Source organism: Pollachius pollachius, assembly GCF_949987615.1.
Source record: "Pollachius pollachius genome assembly, chromosome: 2".
Classification (NCBI taxonomy): Eukaryota; Metazoa; Chordata; class Actinopteri; order Gadiformes; family Gadidae; genus Pollachius; species Pollachius pollachius.
Window position 1 is genome coordinate 1,411,889 of NC_136935.1, and position 19,393 is coordinate 1,431,281.

The window sequence follows — 19,393 nt, forward strand, 5'->3', positions numbered from 1 at the left end:
TATGATTCCTATGTGGGATTGGCTACATGATACATGGTGGGAGTCTGGGTCCCATGAAAAAGTACAACCAATAAGCGATATTTATTTATTTTTTTCCTCCTGTATTAATTCCAATTTCCTATGTGAATGGTTACCATTATGACGGTGGTGGGAAGGGCAGGGGCCCTCGTCATGTGGCCCCTGGGGGCCATCTAGATCCGGCAATTCATACATAGGACAGGGCGGCGATGGAGCTGTCTTCATAGGAGTGTGATTCAGGGCTTTCTTGGGGAAGTTGTGTGAAGATAGAGAAGCTCGACAGGGCTGTGTGGTACATTTTGTGTGCTGGGAACTGTTTCGGGGAAAATTTCATCGAACATTTCATCCTTCTCTAGGTCACGGAGTAGTCATGCATAGATACATAGAGTCCCGTATTATGTATCTCTATGTATACATAGAGCAGAGAGCCAAGGCCAATCATATCCAGTGGGATAAATAAAGGTAATACTTATTGAATCGTAAGTCTCCTATGGTTCGACACATTATTATCTTCCATTGAGATCATGGATGAGATCACCGTTGGACGTAATTACAGCTGCAAGCAATAATCAGTGAATTTGCAACCTCAATTGGCTCAAACCTGTGATGCAGGTTATACCGCATGTCACTTTAAGGCCCACAGTCAATATTTGCTCTAATCCGATCCACAGGACCAAAAATCCACAATTCTATAATGATACTTAAACTTTCCATTGATGAACGGCTGTGTTTCAGCCTAATAGGGTGGTTTGGCCAATGCAGGGGGTTGGGTGGGAGCTTATAGGACCATAAACGGTCGTTGTTAATAGTTCCATTGTGGATGGTCATTCATTCACTCGAGCATTCACTGACCGGAATGTATAATGCACACTGTCACTCCAGGGCGGATGACGGGAGAACTGTTGCACAAACGAAGGTCGTCCTGTTTGCTGAAGTGAATGGGAAATCGAGTCCACGTGACACGAAGCGAAACCTCGGCTGGTTTGATTGGTTGAACCCCATGGACTTTGACCCGCCCTCAAAAAAGGGCACAAAAAACAAATCTCAAAAGTTATTTCGAATCACTTTTCCGTTCTGAGTACATCCTACACCGTTGAACGAGTTGCAGTGAAGACTTTACGATGGAGTCTGGAGGGAAATCAAGCAAGGATAAAGTTGTGGCTGTTGTAGGGGGTGGTTTGGTAAGAGGAAAATTAAAACAGTTATAGCCCCTAACAGGCATAGCCACTACTGCATACAACCGGAGTTTGCGTAGAGCAGGCTATAGTATGTAGGTTATACAAAGTAATATTGAACGATATTTTAAAATTGGTGTTATTTATATGCACAGCTTTTTAAAAATATATTAACTGGTTGAGAGACGTTTTATTAAAGGCTTTTATTGCAAACAAAGTTTGTTTTTTTTAAAAAAAAGTGTTCTCTGAAGTGTAATTGTAATTGTTCTGTAACTGCACAATGTCATTTTTAAAATCGCATTGCTGCTGTCATTATTTTTAGGTTGGAGCTCTGAATGCCTGTTATTTTGCCAGAAGAGGATTTCAGGTGGAGGTATTTGAGTCACGTGATGGTAGGCCTAACTTACATATCAATCTTCCATAACAATACCCAATACCAATACATTGTGTTTGTCACATTAAAATATGATAGACCCCAGGAAGAATAGCTGCTGCTTTGCAAAAGCTAGGGGATCTAAATAAAAACAAACAAACAAACCCCTATGTTTTAATTCAAACTGATAAAGGCAAACCTGCAAAGATTCAAATATACATGCATTCTAAGTTGTGCTTTATTTGTGGTCAGACATCCGCGAAGCCAAAATCGTGCGGGGACGGAGCATTAACCTGGCCCTGTCCCACCGAGGGCGGCAGGCCCTCAGCCGGGTGGGGATGGAGGACAAGGTATGGACTACACTGCTGTGATGTCGGATACGTCAATAGCAGTCGGTCACAATGCAACCAAACACAACACAACCACAACCAAAGGACGCACATCTACAGGGCCACAAGGCTCATTCAAAATAAAATGCCTTTCTTTTAAATATATCCTAAAATGAGATTAGATGCATACTTTATTCAACCCTGTGGGGGAATTTGGTTTTATCCCCAGCAAAAAGAGGGCACGTGTAATTCAATTACGCACAAATAATCACTCTGTGATTAAACCGGTGACACCTCATAAATATTTGACTCACAAATAGCATCATTACATAGCTGTCCATTCATACACAGGATTGTGTTTTACCCCAGATTGTCTCCAAGGGGATACCAATGCATTCCAGAATGATCCACTCTCTGAATGGGAAGCAGTCGCCTATTCCATATGGCAAGAAAGGCCAGGTAACTGTTTGTGTAATGTGTCGTCATGCTGGTCCCGTATGCTCTGGTTATTCAATGTACAACATGTGGGCAGCTTCTAATCACCCTGACTCAGGAGCGGTGAGGCTGGTTAGACCGGCCATCAACCACACACTCTCTCCTTTTCACACAATACGTTAGTGTACAGAGGCTTACGCTGACTACTTTTGATATTATATCTATGTTAACTCTGGGGTAACATTTGTTTTTGAAATATATTTTCATGGTTTGTATTACTTGATTAATGAATGGCATTTGATTTGACGGTGAGAAGGATGGTATAAGGCGGCTGAAGTGGTTTGTTGATCTGAGAGGAACACTCTGGTGCTATCCATCTGTAGTCGTTCTGAAAACCCCATCACAGTTGTGTGTGTGTGTGTGTGTGTGTGTGTGTGTGTGTGTGTGTGTGTGTGTGTGAAATGCACTTTCCCTAATGGCTTGTGATGGCTAATGGTTTCCTTTTACTTCAGTACATACTGTCGGTTGACCGGGCCAACCTGAACAAAGAGCTGCTCACGGGTAAGTCCAGTGAAACGGTTAGTCTCTAATAACTCTAGTTATAAACCTAGAATGCAAGGTTGACCAACACATTTTAATTTTCATTAGAATTGTGTGCTGCAATTGCAAACAATGTGCACAATATTCCAGTTCTGCAATACAAAAGTGCATTGGTTATAAACTGCACTACAATAAGTATAAACATTTTTTCATGCTTTTATCAAGATTATCAAAATGAGTATGCTATCTTGCTCAAGGGAATTCAGAATTGAACCCAGAACCTTTCGCTGTCTGGGATTCAAACACGCTAGCGCAAGACTCCAGTGCTTTTCAAAAAACGGTTATGCATAGGTGAGCTTGTTTAGGGCATGGCCTATGTACACACTGGTGGATAGGGAAGGGAACTAGGGAATTAGTTTGGTCACTGATTTGACAGAACCAATATTGACAGTTTTGGGGGGTGGCCCCAAGCAGAATGGGAACAACCAGCGATTTAATTAGTTGACTCCTCTCTGAATTCCCACTGATGGTGAGAAACCTTTATGTTGAGGTATAAGGAGTGAGAGGGTTAGTTATGCATCGGGTTATTAATGGCTCTGGGTGACCTTTATGACTTTGTCAATGTATCGTTGATTGGAACACAACTTTTAGAACTTTATTTTTTTATTGTGTATTTTGTTTTATTCTAACTACCATGCGATCAAAGGGTCTGCTGGAAGGGTCTTCCAGTGATCTAGTGTTCTTTGCTATTAAAGGGAATGGGTATACCTGTCTTTATTTTAATTCTGTACTGTGTTGCACTACATTAAAAGCTTCCATCGCTGCTTGTACGTCTCTGTTTCTATGACCAAAGAGGCAGAGAAATATCCCAATGCCAAGATGAACTTTGATCACAAACTGCAGGACTGGAGTCCTGACAAAGGGCTGATGACCTTTCTCAGGTAAATGGTTGTCCCTTGCTCTTACGCACACACGCCCGCACGTTCAATAATCTATAAACTCCAACCTGGACAATGATGACAGATAGAATGCAATCTCCAACTCTGGTCTCCAACAGTTAGGAAGTGAGGAAGAGCACATTCAGCCTTATAATATGTTGAGTCAGGCGAGTAACCCATCATCAATAACACCCTTGAGATTGACTATCGATTGCGATGGATTAGTGTGCATGTGGTCACCTGTCTGTCGATCGCCCCAAAGGAAAATCGTACGATACAAGATGTCGCTTAGTATATACAAAGCTGGCTATCGTCCCCGACCAAAGTGCTGTTGTTGTGGCTGGAGGGCAGGCCCGACGGCAGCAAGAAGTCGCTGCAGGCCGACCTGATCGTGGGCTGCGACGGTGCCTTCTCCACCATCCGCAAGCAGTTCCTCCGCCGGAGCCGCTTCAACTTCAGCCAGACCTACATCCCCCACGGTTACCTGGAGCTCACCATGCCGCCAATCGCCGGAGAGGTGAATCTCCTCTCCCCTTCTCCCCCACCCTCCAGACGTCCCCGCATTACCTGTTGTAGTTAGCTTCAATGAACGACCTGCTGCTAAAATTGTCTGTTTCTGTACTCGCTGTAATCCACATTTTGCAGACGCCTCCGACAAAGCCCGCTTCAAAATGACTGAATACCATGACATTGCATTCAGAGAACGTAATATTGTGTCTGTGTGTTGTGTTTTTATTATGTGATATGCAATCTGTTCTGTTGGGTTGCCCCTGTATTCGTGTGATGTTTTTTTTTTTTTTTTCCCCCAGTTTGCAATGAAGCCAAATTATCTTCACATATGGCCCCGAAACACATTCATGATGATTGCCCTGCCAAATCTGGTGAGTGTGAGCTTTGTTCTACATCTGTTTTATTACAAGCTGGGCATTTATAGCATCTATGTAATATAAATGTGAAAAGAAATGTGTTTTTCAATTATTTAATGAAATGGTTGCGGTCAACATGACATGAATAAGTTAGATACACACACAGGTAGCAATGTCAGCTCTATTAACAGTTTAAACAGCAAGGAGATATAAAATATGAATCGAATATGATATATGATGTTATATGTATATATGCAGATGTGAACAGGAATTATAAATAAACATGGCTGAGGATATGACAGAAGCATCCAATACTGAACTGGAAATAGGATCATTGTCACCCCAGGGAAATCAAATGATCTCAATGAATCTACTTGATGTAAACAACATGCCATCGGGTGACTCACACAATGTAATTAAATGAGGAGAATGTAGCGTTGGATTGACTCTCATCCCCCCCTGCCTTAGGTAAACAGGAGCTTAATCTGAATGTGAATCTGTGCCTCCTCATCTCTCTCATCTTTTCCAGCCATGTTGATCTCCTTCTTATAGTCTCCACCTCCACCCTTTTTTGGCTCAGTTCCCCTCTCTGCTTTTACTCTCTGACTCACAGCCCCCACGTTTGTGTTGATAGTAATACAAATTTCAAGTGTGAGTTGCATTTTGTTTTGTTGTATGCAATATTGAAAAAAGAAGAGGAATGGCGGTATTTTAACCAAAGCACACTTGACTTATAGTTTTAACTCCAATATGAAATTGTTTTAACCCTTCATTCCAGGACAAGACATTCACCTGCACACTCTTCATGCCGTTTGACGAGTTTGAAAAAATCACCACAGGGGACGAAGTGATCGAATTCTTCCAGAAATACTTTCCCGATGCCATCCCACTAATCGGAGTGTAAGTTACCTCCCTCCCTTCCCATCCCCCTTCAACCTAATTACATAACGGACCCTCGGGGGATTATTTCAAGGTCTATTTGCTTTTACTAATACTGTCTAACCATCTTGTGACGACCAGTGCTGAAGGGGCAACAGGAGCAAAAACAAGATGGGATCCAAATGCAGACCACACTAGATTACTGATCCCGCTTCAGGCTGCGTACTTTGGGGATCGAACCAGGGACTGATTAAGCATTCAGCTCACCCAGCCAATCCATTCCGAATGTTTCCATTCACTCCTATTGCTTCCTGTTTTTTAACGTGTGTGCTTGTGTATGTCTCGTAGAGAGGCACTTAAGACGGACTACTTCCGCCTTCCCGCCCAGGCCATGGTGTCCATTAAGTGTTCCCCGTATCACATCAACGACAAGTGCGTGATCATGGGAGACTCTGCCCACGCTGTGGTCCCTTTCTACGGACAAGGGATGAACGCAGTGAGTGAACCCGAAGTAATGGGTGGTGAAGAAGGAAAGGCAGGGTCTTGGTCCACTGAATAAGTCCATGTACAGGAATGGATAAATGAAGGTCCATTTATTCCTCCCTCCATCCAATCATTCAATGTCCATAGATCGACCAAGGCACATTTGACATTGGAGAGAAATGTCCATTGAGGACGATAAAAGTACATCCTTTATCAAAGCACATCCATAATGATTGGATCGACTTTATCTATCCCTCATGGCCATGTTTGCTTTGTGTTTGTGTATGTTTTTCCTCCAGGGCTTCGAGGATTGCATTGTTTTCGATGAAATAATGGACCAGTGCAACGAGGACTTCAGTGAGTGGATTGTGAACGCAATTGGGACTATGAATGCCAACAGTTGATGCCGGTCCAATGTTGTTCTTTTTCCTTCCGGATTATAAAATAAGACAAGAGCCCCTTTTCCTCCACTATTCCAGGTGCTGTTCTGCCCGAATACACCCGCGTACGAGTGCCTGACGACCACACTATTGCAGACCTGGCCATGTACAACTATGTCGAGGTACTGCAACTGTTTTAGCTATTGTTAGAGCATATTCTAATGCCAGATGTGTCTCTGGCTGGAACCCGTAGTGGTTATCTCCTCACACGATCAGCTCCTCACTTTAGAGACTTGTTTGTTTGATGGTTAAAACTAACGTAGCTTTCCTTTTGTTGTCCCTCAGATGAGAGCGCACGTCAACTCCAAGTGGTTCCTCTTCCGTAAAACGGTTGACAACATCCTCCACTTTCTCCTGCCCAAGACGATAGTCCCCTTGTACACAATGGCAAGTGTCGCCTTTGAGCAAACCTCTGAAACGATCTGTTCCATGTTAATTACTGTTCGAAAATCCGGAACTGTGTTTGACCTTTTGACTGTCTTTCTGCAGGTCACCTTCACCAGAATCAGATACCATGAGGCACTGCAGCGCTGGCATTGGCAGAACAAGGTGAGGTGTTACACTTCTTTACCAGAGGGTGTATGATGCTCTGGTTATTCTCCTGGTACCATCGTGCTTTTCAACGGCTTTTTGCACTTTCATATTTCATTGCACACGTAGCACTTTATAGCTTTTGAACGGTCATTATTTCTCTATTTGGCTGTTGGACTTACGTTTTTCTGTTGGTACAAACGTCGTGCTATCCTTTTCTCATTTGAAATTGATCCTCAATGATCTGAAAACAAATAATGGGACAAAACATGGCGACAGATTTATAATGCATCTTCAGTGTACATTTAATTGAATAAATGCACGATTTTATTTCTGGAAAGATGAATAATAATAATAATAATAATAATAATGATACAATTATTTAATAATTGACTGCACATGAAACTCACCTGTTGAATATATGTTCCCCAGGTGATCAATCAAGGCCTGCTGGTTTGTGCTACAGGAGCGGTTCTAGGAGGCTCATACCTGATAGTTAAACACCCTCCGAAAATACCGAGCCTCTCTACTGAGAAAATGTGGGACAGACTGCTGAGCCTGAAAGTCTGAGTAAAAATGAACCTATCCACTATCGGATACCCAGAGTTCAGAGGTCATGCTCAGAATCTGTTTGATTTATGTGTCACCCTGTTAATTGTTGCTTTTCGTCACTTTTATGTTCTCTTGAATAAATCAATTGTTTTGCCTCATTGATGCTCTTTTAACATTTTTGGCCACAATCGTGAGTTTAGGAGTTTCTCACTATATATCTCAAAGCTTAACATTGCATCCACTTCAGTCATTGTTCTTCTTTTTCGCCTACTTTTCTTCAAATCCCCTTCACTTGCATTAGTGTGGGGGAGGGCCAAGGGCCCTCTGATGGATTCACAGCAAATAAGGTTATTATTGGCGATGGAAAGCCATCCATCAAGGGCTATATATATCTGGCAGGCGTCCGGGGAGTGTAGATGGGATTTCGTTTGTCTTGGGAGCAGTTTCATTTTATTTCCTGGCCCCCTAATTAAAGTCTCAGCTGCCTCACATAAAATTAAATCAGATGTCCAAAATTAATTCGTTCAACCCTGTTAATAAAGATAAAATCTGATGAAAATCACACAAACACCTGCAGGTTTAGCCTAAAATAGTATCTCTTTATTGAACAACCCCAACACCCTATGAACTGACGTGTAACACCACCAGCCTATGGACTGACGTGAAACACCACCAGCCTATGAACTGACGTGTAACACCACCAGCCTATGAACTGACGTGTAACACCACCAGCCTGTGGACTGACGTGAAACACCACCAGCCTGTGGACTGACGTGAAACACCACCAGCCTGTGGACTGACGTGAAACACCACCAGCCTGTGGACTGACGTGAAACACCACCAGCCTGTGGACTGACGTGTTAGGCACCACAGTCACAGGTAGCAACCCCACAGCCCTCCAACCCACCATACAATTCAGCCGCTTGAACCAGGCTAAGGTTACTCATGTGACCAACTAGACAGACCTCAGGGGACCAGCATTTAAAATCATGAAATATATCCAAGCCATAACGATTAAAATTGCACCTGAATAATTACCCATTCCCGGGTCTTATCTTACCTTTGTTACATTTTTATGACCCATTTGAAGTCTCTACGAAATACACAAGGGGAACCAGGTGTTGGTAGTAGTGGACCATCAGCTGGTTCCCTCCTGGAAGCGGTTCATGTACCATGAGCTGGTCACCTGTACCATCGGGTCATCTGGACGGGCAGTGGAAGAGCCCTTCTGTCCCAGGTGGCCAGAGAACATCTATTTCGGGCCGGTGTTTCCAAGGCGTATTTATACACACAGAAGAGCAGGACGGGGGACCGGAGGGGGGGGGCCGGGAGAGAACGGACTCCCCTTCCCCTGCATCACAACGGCCGCACCTGGATGACGTTGACCTCCGAGCTGACCCCGTCCGTCGTGGACGTCTTGCCCGACTGGTTTAGGTCGTTGCTGGCGATGATGAAGACGATGGAGGAGGAGCTGAAGGTCACCCTCTTCTTGGGCCGGTCCCGGCCCACGCGGGACACGACGCTGGGCCGAAGCGGCCGCGGGACGGGGGCCAGCGGCCGCTCGTTGAGGTTCCTCTGGAGCCAGGAGACGCGCCAACACAGCAGCTGGAGAACGCTGCGTTGGAGCTGAGGGGGACCGGGGAGAGGAGGAGGAGGCAGCACAGCGTTTTACTAAACCCCCGGAAGGATTAGATTAATATTGCCTTTTATGCGATACGAATGAGGTAAGTGTGGAAAAACACTTTCCACACAGTCTTTATTAATAAAGAAACGTTTATCAAAAAGATCGTCTGATGTTGTGTACCAGCAGTATGTGCTGCGTGTTCAATGTGAAATTTGATAGAAAATGTTGAAAGGAAAGGAACGGATAAGTGTATCCACAAAGGGTGAAGGATTAGGGAAACTAGGTGAAAGGTTTGCGAACAATATGTGGCAAACCAAGTTCGGCTTGAAGACCATGAACACAACAGAAGTTGGATGATGTTGAAGCCATGTCTGGGCTTTGTTTGATAAGAAGCCTGGCTAGGAGCTTACGGGAGGATCACAGAGCGACAGAATAAGGACGGTGTGCCAAAGTTGGAAAAGCTCTGCAGACCAGCTAAGCTTTTGAATTACATTCCTAACATTCTAAATAAAGGTCTTCAACTTTATTATGCGGTTTCCTGAACTCTTTACTTGTTAGGAGTTTAAGCGTTAAGAGAAAAAGTTTAAGCAGAAGAGAAAACCAGGACGCCAGAGAGAAATATGAAGGTATTAAATGCAAGGCCACTTTAACAATGAACCATTGTGCCTTTTATGGCCTGTGATCCCATTTCTAGCTCTGAAAAGGTTATCGTCTTCAGGTATGTCCTGGCGGACTTCAGCACATGACTCTAATACACGAGTGAGTGCTTGTGGCGACAATCGTTTGGCCTTAAGAGTGTATATAGAGGACATCTTTGAAAACGACCTTTAAAAAAGCCAACGGATCATCAAATATCTATAGCTTACGTCAGCCTTCTCCTGCGACCCCACAAGAGTAGACCAAGTGGGGCCCCGACCCCCAGGTTTGGAACCACTGCACTAATCATATAGACTTGACTCAAAGACAAACTAGGCCTCATGGATGGCAGAGGAGATGCAAATAAATATGACAACATATTTGATGGAAATAGCGTAACACACAATTAAGAAAATATATTTCTAAGAATAAATAAACAAGTGATCTCACCTTTTTGCTCATCAGTACATATATGAGGGGGTTGTAGGCTGTGCTGGACTTGGCCAAGAAGGAGGGAACGATGGCCATGAGGGGGGAGACGGCGCCGCGCCTGCCGAACGCCTCCATCATGGACACCACGGCGTAGGGCGTCCAGCACAGCAGGAAGCTCAGGATCATCAGCAGGAACATGGCCGCCACCTTCTTCTCGTAGCGTAGGATCTTAACGACCTGCATCGTCTGCAGGTCCTCGATGGAGCGCAGCTGCAAAGGACGAGAGAACGGGGCAGAACAGGTGTCATTATGCTAACAGATCCCAACGGTCCTCAGCCCATAATCCATCAGCGCCTCTCCAGCCCTTGGAGAGCGGGGAAGCGTTTGAGGGCGAGTGAGGAGCGAAGGTATAGCAGCGCTCCCGTGATCGATGTGTGAGTCTGCATAACGAGAGCCTCCGTCTGTGGTTCAAAGACCAGCAACAGACCCTGGACGACGAAGAGAGAAACTTACATGACGTATGGTCATGTTCAGTTTAACGCAATGTCATCATAAAAATGTTACACATTTTTTAACTACTTTGGTGTGATGTAAATTCAGCATTTTATTTTCCAAAAAGTAAAAATTAAAAAGTTATACACAATATCTTTTGCTTATTTTGTAGTTAATTATTCAATACATTTTCCAGACTCATAATTGTGGTCATCCAAGTTCTTTTAAGCTGGAGAGTATAAAAGATGAAAGCCATGACTCAACCTTGGATTCCCTCAGTCCGTGGAGACAAGGGTGAGAAAAACATTGAAGGATGAAGAGTGCTTCATCGCCCATCTCTCAGGCTCTGCATCAACATTCAAAGTAAATTCACGCCTAGAGTCATTTTTGGTGAGTTGTCAAAAGGAGGTGATATGTGACATGGCAGCCATGCCATGGATGAATGGGAAAAAGTGGAAAATACATAGCAAAACCCATACAACAAACCCAATTCATGGGGCCTATTTAAATTGCATAGTTAGATATACATGTAAAGGTACTTTTTCTGCATTCTTGTGTGCATTCTAAATCCTTGTTCATTGTCAGATCATAGCCTTCTGGGACTAGTTGTTCCAGGAACTTATTTTAAGACCATGATCAGATAAGCAAGCCTAGTACTCTCTGGTATAACAACTAGTTCCAACACAGTCCACTGTCAACTCTCTTCACTTAATGTCTGCATTAATAAATTAAACCGACTGGGGAAAACATCTAAATATTCATAAATTCAAATGATTGGAGTGAAGCTGATGAGTGGAGCAGAGAAGTAAATGCAAAAAATGTACCAGTACCAGTACCAGAAACAGGATTGGTACAAATAAATGGATCAGTTCAGAAGAAATGCATGGTGTGTGTGTGTGTGTGTGTGTGTGTGTGTGTGTGTGTGTGTGTGTGTGTGTGTGTGATCCCCCTAGCTGACATACAGCAGACACAAAAATCAGCTTAAAGACTATATGTAGATAGAACACATTAACATGTGTGGGTCTTTCTCTCACACACACACACACACACACACACACACACACACACACACACACACACACACACACACACACACACACACACACACACACACACACACACACAGAAAGATCTGTCTGTAACACCCTGAACCGATCCCTTGAGGAATGGGATCAGTGACAAACTGGGTCTCATTAAGGAGGTTTTAACGAAAACCCGTCACTCTCATTAATCACAGTCTTGACGTTATTAGGTTCTTTGGAATCATTTCCTCCATGCCATACCCTCAGAGCCCTGAATGTACAGCAGCACATTAGTGCAATCATGTTTAATGTAATGCATGTGTGAAAAAGGGGAAGGTGGAAGATAGATGAAACAGTGATCAAGACAAGGTGATCATCTTCCAACTAGAAATATAAATGTTCATTATAATGTCTGCCTGCCTGTCTGATATGTCTGCCTCTCTAATTGTCACTCAGTCTTTCTATCTAGGTTTCTATCTTGCTGTCTGTCGTTCTTTCTACATTCACTCTTAGCTGCAAAGCATACATTGTGTCTACACATGAGATAAATAATCATAGTTTTCGTTTATCACAGACACATAGACACACATATACGGATATATGTGTCTGTGATAAAAGAAAACTATAAATATTTACATTCACCAATGACCAATTGAGCAATGACTAGCACATTAGGACACTGCTACAGATGGATGCACCGAAGAACAGAACCCGCTGGTTCTTCCCAGTGGTTCCCAACCTTGGGTTCAGGACCCCACTTTTGGCCAACAGATTAATAGCAAGTGAGCAAACTACTGCTGATCACTTAGTGTGTAGTAAAGCAATTTTGATCACGCTTGCCGGGACATTGATATTACCGGCAGTGGTTGCTTATGGGGTAAAAAACGTTTTGTGTGGAGGCAAATGGGCTAAAGTTAAAGTAAATGTTGCAAACATTTCCAGAGCTCGAAATGGGGTCACAGGCCAAAGAAGGAATTTCCCGCAGGGACCCACGGAGCCTGGTCCTACCGGACTCTCGTACTTCATTTCATTTGCACGGAGAGTCTGGCCTCTCTCCATTGACAAACGTGCACTCACTTGGAGGCGGGTGTCTGTTGGAGTTTGAAACTATTGGATCTGCCCGGTGCCACTCTGGATCTGCCACAACCAATCACTAACGTTTGACTACAACTCAAACTAGCGCACGACCTCAACGCCATTGTCCTCAGGCGCTCCCTCTGCTCGCTGATTGAACCGGCAAAACTTGGCCGGAGAGAACCCGCGGATATACCGCAAACCCAGACGTAGTACTGAAGGGAAATGAAAACTGAGCGGAAGTACGTAGGCGGGCGGAGCCAGGCCACCACCGCCGTACACCGACACCTAAAGCCCTGACGGGGTCAGGCGCTGAGAGCGGAGGCCATGCCTACCATGCGGACCATGTAGAGGATGTTCCCGTAGCAGTAGATCATGATGCCCACCGGCACGATGAAGCACGCCAGGAGGAAGAGGAGGATGAAGGAGGCGTCGTTGGGGTCCTTGGAGGACCAGTCCAGGGAGCAGCCCAGCCCGTGGATCTCCAGGGTGTAGCGGTTCCAGCCAAGCAGCGGAGCCCCCGTCCAGGCCAGCGAGTAGAGCCAGACGTGGCCGATGGCCCGCCACGCCCAGCGGACGTCCACCACCTGCGCGTGCACCACCCGGATGTAGCGCTCATAGGCCAGAGCTGACAGGGTCATGATGGAGACGATGCCTAACACACACACACACACACACACACACACACACACACACACACACACACACACACAGACAGACAGACAGACAGACAGACACACACAACGCCACCGATAACATTGAATTGGAGAGTGTGAAGCTTTTAGAGACATTTGGTAACTTGCATATATTTCATTAAAAGAAGAATTATGCACCAAAAGTGACATAGAGGAACCTTGGTAAGACTTAACGAAAAGGTACAGTAATTAAACATTCATTTACTTTAGTTGATGCAGTAATAAGCATGAACTATCAATTTATCATCAGTTAATTAACAGTTAAATAGTGAAAAACCTGAACACCATTTAATAATGGTCCTCAGGTTTACTAATTGTTTTCATGTTAATGGTGTTTAATGATAACCAAGTTATTCATCATTGAATATGGTTAGTCAGTAAACAACATATCCCAGGATATTTAAGTGCTCTTTCAGTCACTATCATGGACTCAGTCAATCTCTAGACTATAAAAAAAGAGGATGGCGGGAAGGTCCCTAGCCTTTGTTGCCATTCGTACCCATCAGGTTGGCTCCGGAGCCGTGTGCCAGGACCAGTACATTGGAAACAACGCAGAGGCGCACGTGTCAGAGGCCATTAGCGGTCTGCGGCCGCTCACGCAGACCCCGCTAATTGGCCGAGTACTTACACCTTCAGCTCGCAGTGGTGGAGGTGGCAGCTGGGTCGTATCTCTATAAATGGGATACAGCAGCTACGTGTGTGTGTGTGTGTGTGTGTGTGTGTGTGTGTGTGTGTGTGTGTGTGTGTGTGTGTGTGTGTGTGTGTGTGTGTGTGTGTGTGTGTGTGTGTGTGTTAGCCAACGGATGTGTTCAATCACTTGTCTTTCTCTTGAAGGTTCACATTGCCAACAGAGTTTGAACTCTGATGTGATTCATTCAGCCATACAGTGTTGTGGAAAGGGGTTGTATTTGGGTCGTAGCACTATTTGTTAAACAAAAATAGCGAGGCATTAGAGTGCATCAAAAATGCAAATTCATAAAACCAAACCCTCACGCAACATTTGGTTACTTACCACTCACAGAAATAGTGAATTCGAGAAAACTTTGTTTACTGTGGATGTCTGATTAAGCCCCGAGACAAAGCCTGGCCTGTATATTCCCCTTCACGCACCTCACTAAGTCATTATCTCATTAGCGTCCATCCCTTCTGCGCATCAGGCATAGGCCAGCAGCAGGAGCACATTTCTCTGTCCAATGTCACTATGAAAGTCACCGTCACCAGAATACGACGGATTCATGCCCCACTCGCCTCATTTTGAACACTCCAATTCACCTCCAAAACGTCCTCCATCACAGTGTGACATGTAGTCTAATGATAGGAAGAGCGGAGGATGTAATGGGGAGTTACTGCCGACAACCCAAATTAGATAATGAAAAAAACTAAATACAAAATGGAAGAAAAAAAAACATGGGAAATTAATTTCATTTTAATTTAAAAGGCTCAAGGGGTCCATGCAAACTAAACTGAGAGATATATTGAACCACAGCCTACGAAAAAAAAAATGAAACATAATAATTAAAATGGTCTACATCTAAAACGTCTAAAAAAGCATCCATTCAAGACTTCGATTACTGATATGAATATTGCACATCCTCACCAAACAAGCTGTTGCTGAATCCGTCCCACGTGCATGTCGCCCTGCTCCAGATCCACCCGCCTTTAAGGCACGAAACAAACGTGAAGTTGATGCCGAAAACAGACACCAGTATATCACTCACGCTGATGTTGACCAGCAGCAGGTTCGTAGGCGTCCGGAGTCTCTTGAATCGATAGAAGAGCACGATCACTACGACGTTGTTGCAAAACCCAAACACTCCAATGCTGCCGACGGTCAAGGCGAGAAGTTTGTAGGTGCCAGCAGCAAACAAATGGTGGGCTGTTGTAGTACTCCCTTCACTACTTCCAGTTTGGTTGACAGGATTCATTGCGTGGATAACTTCAGTAGCGGCATGGTGGAGGAGAGTGGTGTGCGCAAATACCGCGTAAAATGCCGCGAAGCTCCGTCTTGGTAAATTCCATCAGCGCAGCCGATCGAGTTCAAACCTGCGCGACTGATTTGGACTGAAACTGCAACAGGAGTCAAGGGGAGCGAGAGCCGCGAGTTGGGCGGGGGTTCTTCCCCTCGTCAGCTCGTCAACAACATAAGCGAACAAAGTGTTGATGTCATTGCGCCGCAAGTGGATTGTTGGATGGACTGTGCGATTTGCAGAAGCACTGTGAGCATATATTTGCACTTTCATTCGGATGTGTGATTCATATCGACCCAATTAGATGAGACGCAGACCGCATTTTTAATAGATGACTTTTAGTCAAAACCAGATGTAGACCATCCCAATGTAAATGAGCTTTGCATTTTGGTTTGTCATTCCCATTGGCTTCCATTCCTTGATGTCCTCCCAAGATCTTTAAACAATTACATGTTTTTACAATTATATGTTTCAGTTATACAAACTAACACACAACTTCAGGTGCTCAGCAGAGACGCTTTTATATTAATAACCTAACCTGATCCATGATCATGTTTAAAAAAAAAGATGCCTGACTCATTCTGCAAGTGTGTATGGGGCTTCTGTTTGTAATAATTCTTGCGTGTTAATATTATTCATCTACTGCAGTTTCAGCATGAACCTTACTTATATTCCCCCTGAAACTTTGCAGCTTCAGTATCTTCCAATCAGGGATTCAGGGCTACCAGGTACCGGAAAACAAAACCACATCGATCTGCGTCCTGTTCCTCACGTGCCAAGTGCTCGCTGCAGAGCCAAATGGGCGGAGCTTGACCTAGTCTAGCTCCACCCCTCTGGACCTAGTCCAGCTGATTGGCTTTTAATATAGCCAATAAACTCAGTTATGGTAAAGGGTCAGGGTAAGGTTTAGGGGCTTTAAGGTTAGGTTTAGGTGTTTAGGTTAGGGTGATGGTTAGGTTTAGGGGTTACGGTCATGGTAAGGGTGATGGTTAGGTAGAACAAATCAGGTTTCCGGTACCGATTGGGCAGGGACACTCACACGTGGGGTTTCCGTTGTTTTTGTGTTTTTCGTTCTTCCTACTTCCGTCACGCCAGGTGCATTTCCCTCGCACCAGAGGTGTGACCTGCCAGAGGTGTGACACGCTACGGGCGTCTCCGGGGCTGCAGCTGGGGGAGCCTGGACCTGGAGGTGGAGCTAGACTAGGCAAAGCTCCAGCCGTTGGCTCTGCAGGGAGGTGCCTCTCGTTTCTTCAGGCTCTGGAGATCTTGAAGTATGGCTTCCTAAGCCCCACTCCCACCCAGCCTTCTTTTCCATCATGCATAATGGTGGGACTTGAGGTTGAGTTTTTTTAAATGCATGTTTCAGGTTCGAAGAACATTTGCTGGCAAAACAGGGGTTGAGAACTTCAAAGAAAGGTTGATTAAAAACACTTCTTTGAAGTTCTGATTCTCACATTCCATATTTTTTTGTGTTTTTTAAGGAAAGACCAAAAAGGTCTTGTTACTATTTTTTTTCATTTTGGTTTGGGTTAGACTACATGTTTACCTTTTGAAATACATGAAAAGTATGAAGGCCTTATTGTGTTCAATATTCACTATTTTATTAATTATCTCCCAATTCCCCTTGTCTTCAGACGTGTCAAGATCATTGACGGGCAGTTTGACCACTATAGAATTGAGTGATCATCATTGATGACTTCATCATATCTTCTGATTAATGCTGACCTCGGTATCACGCCTGCTGTAGTGGGAAGACATGTAAACAACTTGCTACATGAGGATGCATAGAGCTAAACTCTAAATGCCTTATTGCTGTCAATATATGTATGTTCTACTTGTTTCATTGAAACGCTTCTTCCTGTTGTCTTGAACACTTTTTGTTGTCTGTTTGTCAGGTATGTAACCAAATGGCTAAACATTTGTTTGATGGTGGGGGTAAACTTTGAGTGTTGATCTAATCAATTATCCTCACAAAACAGAATTAGAGACTTAATTTGGGGTCATTAGACCATGCATCAATGTTGTTTTTGTTGTTGTTTTTTCCCTAAGATATTAACTATAAAAATAACGTCATGAAATACAATAAATGTCACCACATCAAAGATCTTCAAAAGACATTTAAGATATTTTAAGACATTATATAATTTTACAATCTATCACAATTAGGGTAGATCACAATGAGGGACCCATAATGGTGTATAGATATGAATACGTCAGTCAAATCCCTTTGGTGACGTTCACAAGAGGCTGGGTTAAAAAATTGCTAACCTTTTCTATTTTCTTTCTCTGCATCTTTAGCGAATGACATGAATAATTCATGTTGGCGAGCGAGCCGTATCTTTTAAAGCCTGTGTGGGAATGGAAGCCCTGCTCGGTCAGTGCTGGCATAATGCAACATGATAAAGTGTGAGCTGTTGTGTGGGCATGTGCATGTGGAGCTGCACTCTCCTGTCATTTCAAGACCGGCAATCATAATTGAAAAGGTTATCACTGTCACAAGAGGGCTAGGAACCCACCTGGCCTCCTCAGAGCTGAGGGATGTAGGGAGGAGGAGGGGAGAACGATAAGGCCACAGAAGGCATCAGAGAATTTGTTGCTGGGGATACTCTCTTAGACTAATAGAAACGTTGTTTTGATGTGTCTCACATGAGAAATGCTGAGGCAGTTTTATACCCAATGGATGATAAATAATTTCACGATTAATTACTAAACAATGACCAAAAACATGGTACTACTGACACAATAAGCAACAATACAATCCTGCTATGTTTTCAAAATGGAGACGGTCATTGCGATTGCAACGTACAAGCCCTATTATTAGGGGCTCCATGTCTATTATTTCTCCCTTGAGTTGAGGTACAAATCCATTAATTGTGTGTGTGAGGTTTTGCACACCTGTTCGTCCCGTGTTTCACATGTATACCATGTAACAGATCCCTGAACCAGGCACCAAAAAACCTGCATGACAAACTACAAAGATTCCTGTAATGCAAACTCTGAAATGACCATGAAAAGACAATGCCCTTTATAAGGGTTGCCTAAACATAGTCACTTTCTGATTAATAAAGAGGTCACTATTCCCATTGCAACTAGTAAGACAGTAAGAACGTGTATCTTACCCAGCACCCTATGCAATGTTTGATTGGTTTGGTTGTGTGAGTCACGTCGTTAGCTGAATATGAAAGACTCGAGTTAGGCAGGGCTGTTTAAGGACTGTCTTCCTGCCAGCTCCCTCTCTATAGCTGAGGCTCTCTCCACCTCTTCCCAGGACCTCTTCCCAGGACCACTACAGACCAAACCTCCTGCTTGATTAGCCGTTGACAATGCGCTGCAAAATAGAGGAGACAAAAAAATGAATGTGCTGTTGTTGTTGTTGTAATTGTGACAGCTAGAGGAAGATCCTAATTAGGTGAAACGTTTTTATAGAAATGGATGTATTTGGAAATGTGGCCAGAATAAATGTAGTTTGATTGGCGTTAACACCCACGAGCAGATTGGAGAAGGCTAAAACATTTCGGTATGTACGTCGGCATCTGCCGCAACCAGCAAGAGTACAAACTTACTTAGTAGTTAAGTAGACAAACGGTGGTTCAGAATGTTCTTTTCTATCATTAACAGGATTTAGGCTCCACATTTACCCCATCAAAACAAGTTGACTGCAAAATATTTCAGTTTATTGTCAAGCTCAAATGTACTTTGTATTTCCAGTCTGGAAGCTAACATTTTCATCTCCTTCATCCAAACACATATATTAAACCTCAGGGAAGTTTCATGGAGATAACACATCTTGCCCAGCGATGATAAACATGTGCATGTGTCTACAAGCACATTTATACATGCTTCCAGGATCCCTTATAGACTGGACCATGCAGGCTCCTATACTGACACATGA

At 43.9% G+C, this 19,393-nt stretch overlaps 2 protein-coding genes across 2 annotated transcripts; one reads left to right on the forward strand and one right to left on the reverse strand.

The window, feature by feature from the left end:
• Positions 1–1,139: 1,139 nt before the first annotated feature.
• kmo (kynurenine 3-monooxygenase) lies at positions 1,140–7,577 on the forward strand (the record flags this gene model as incomplete). Its single annotated transcript, XM_079728853.1, has 15 exons — positions 1,140–1,199; positions 1,516–1,585; positions 1,819–1,916; positions 2,265–2,354; positions 2,843–2,891; positions 3,724–3,811; positions 4,160–4,325; positions 4,618–4,689; positions 5,453–5,574; positions 5,902–6,049; positions 6,336–6,393; positions 6,516–6,598; positions 6,762–6,863; positions 6,966–7,025; positions 7,440–7,577. The coding sequence occupies 15 exons, from the start codon at positions 1,140–1,142 to the stop codon at positions 7,575–7,577; spliced, it is 1,404 nt and encodes a 467-aa protein (XP_079584979.1).
• A 1,237-nt stretch (positions 7,578–8,814) lies between these two features.
• Positions 8,815–15,459, reverse strand: opn3 (opsin 3; the record flags this gene model as incomplete). Its single annotated transcript, XM_079730636.1, has 4 exons — positions 8,815–9,185; positions 10,270–10,521; positions 13,175–13,494; positions 15,132–15,459. The coding sequence occupies 4 exons, from the start codon at positions 15,457–15,459 to the stop codon at positions 8,916–8,918; spliced, it is 1,170 nt and encodes a 389-aa protein (XP_079586762.1). The 3' UTR covers positions 8,815–8,915.
• Between the last annotated feature and the right edge of the window lie 3,934 nt (positions 15,460–19,393).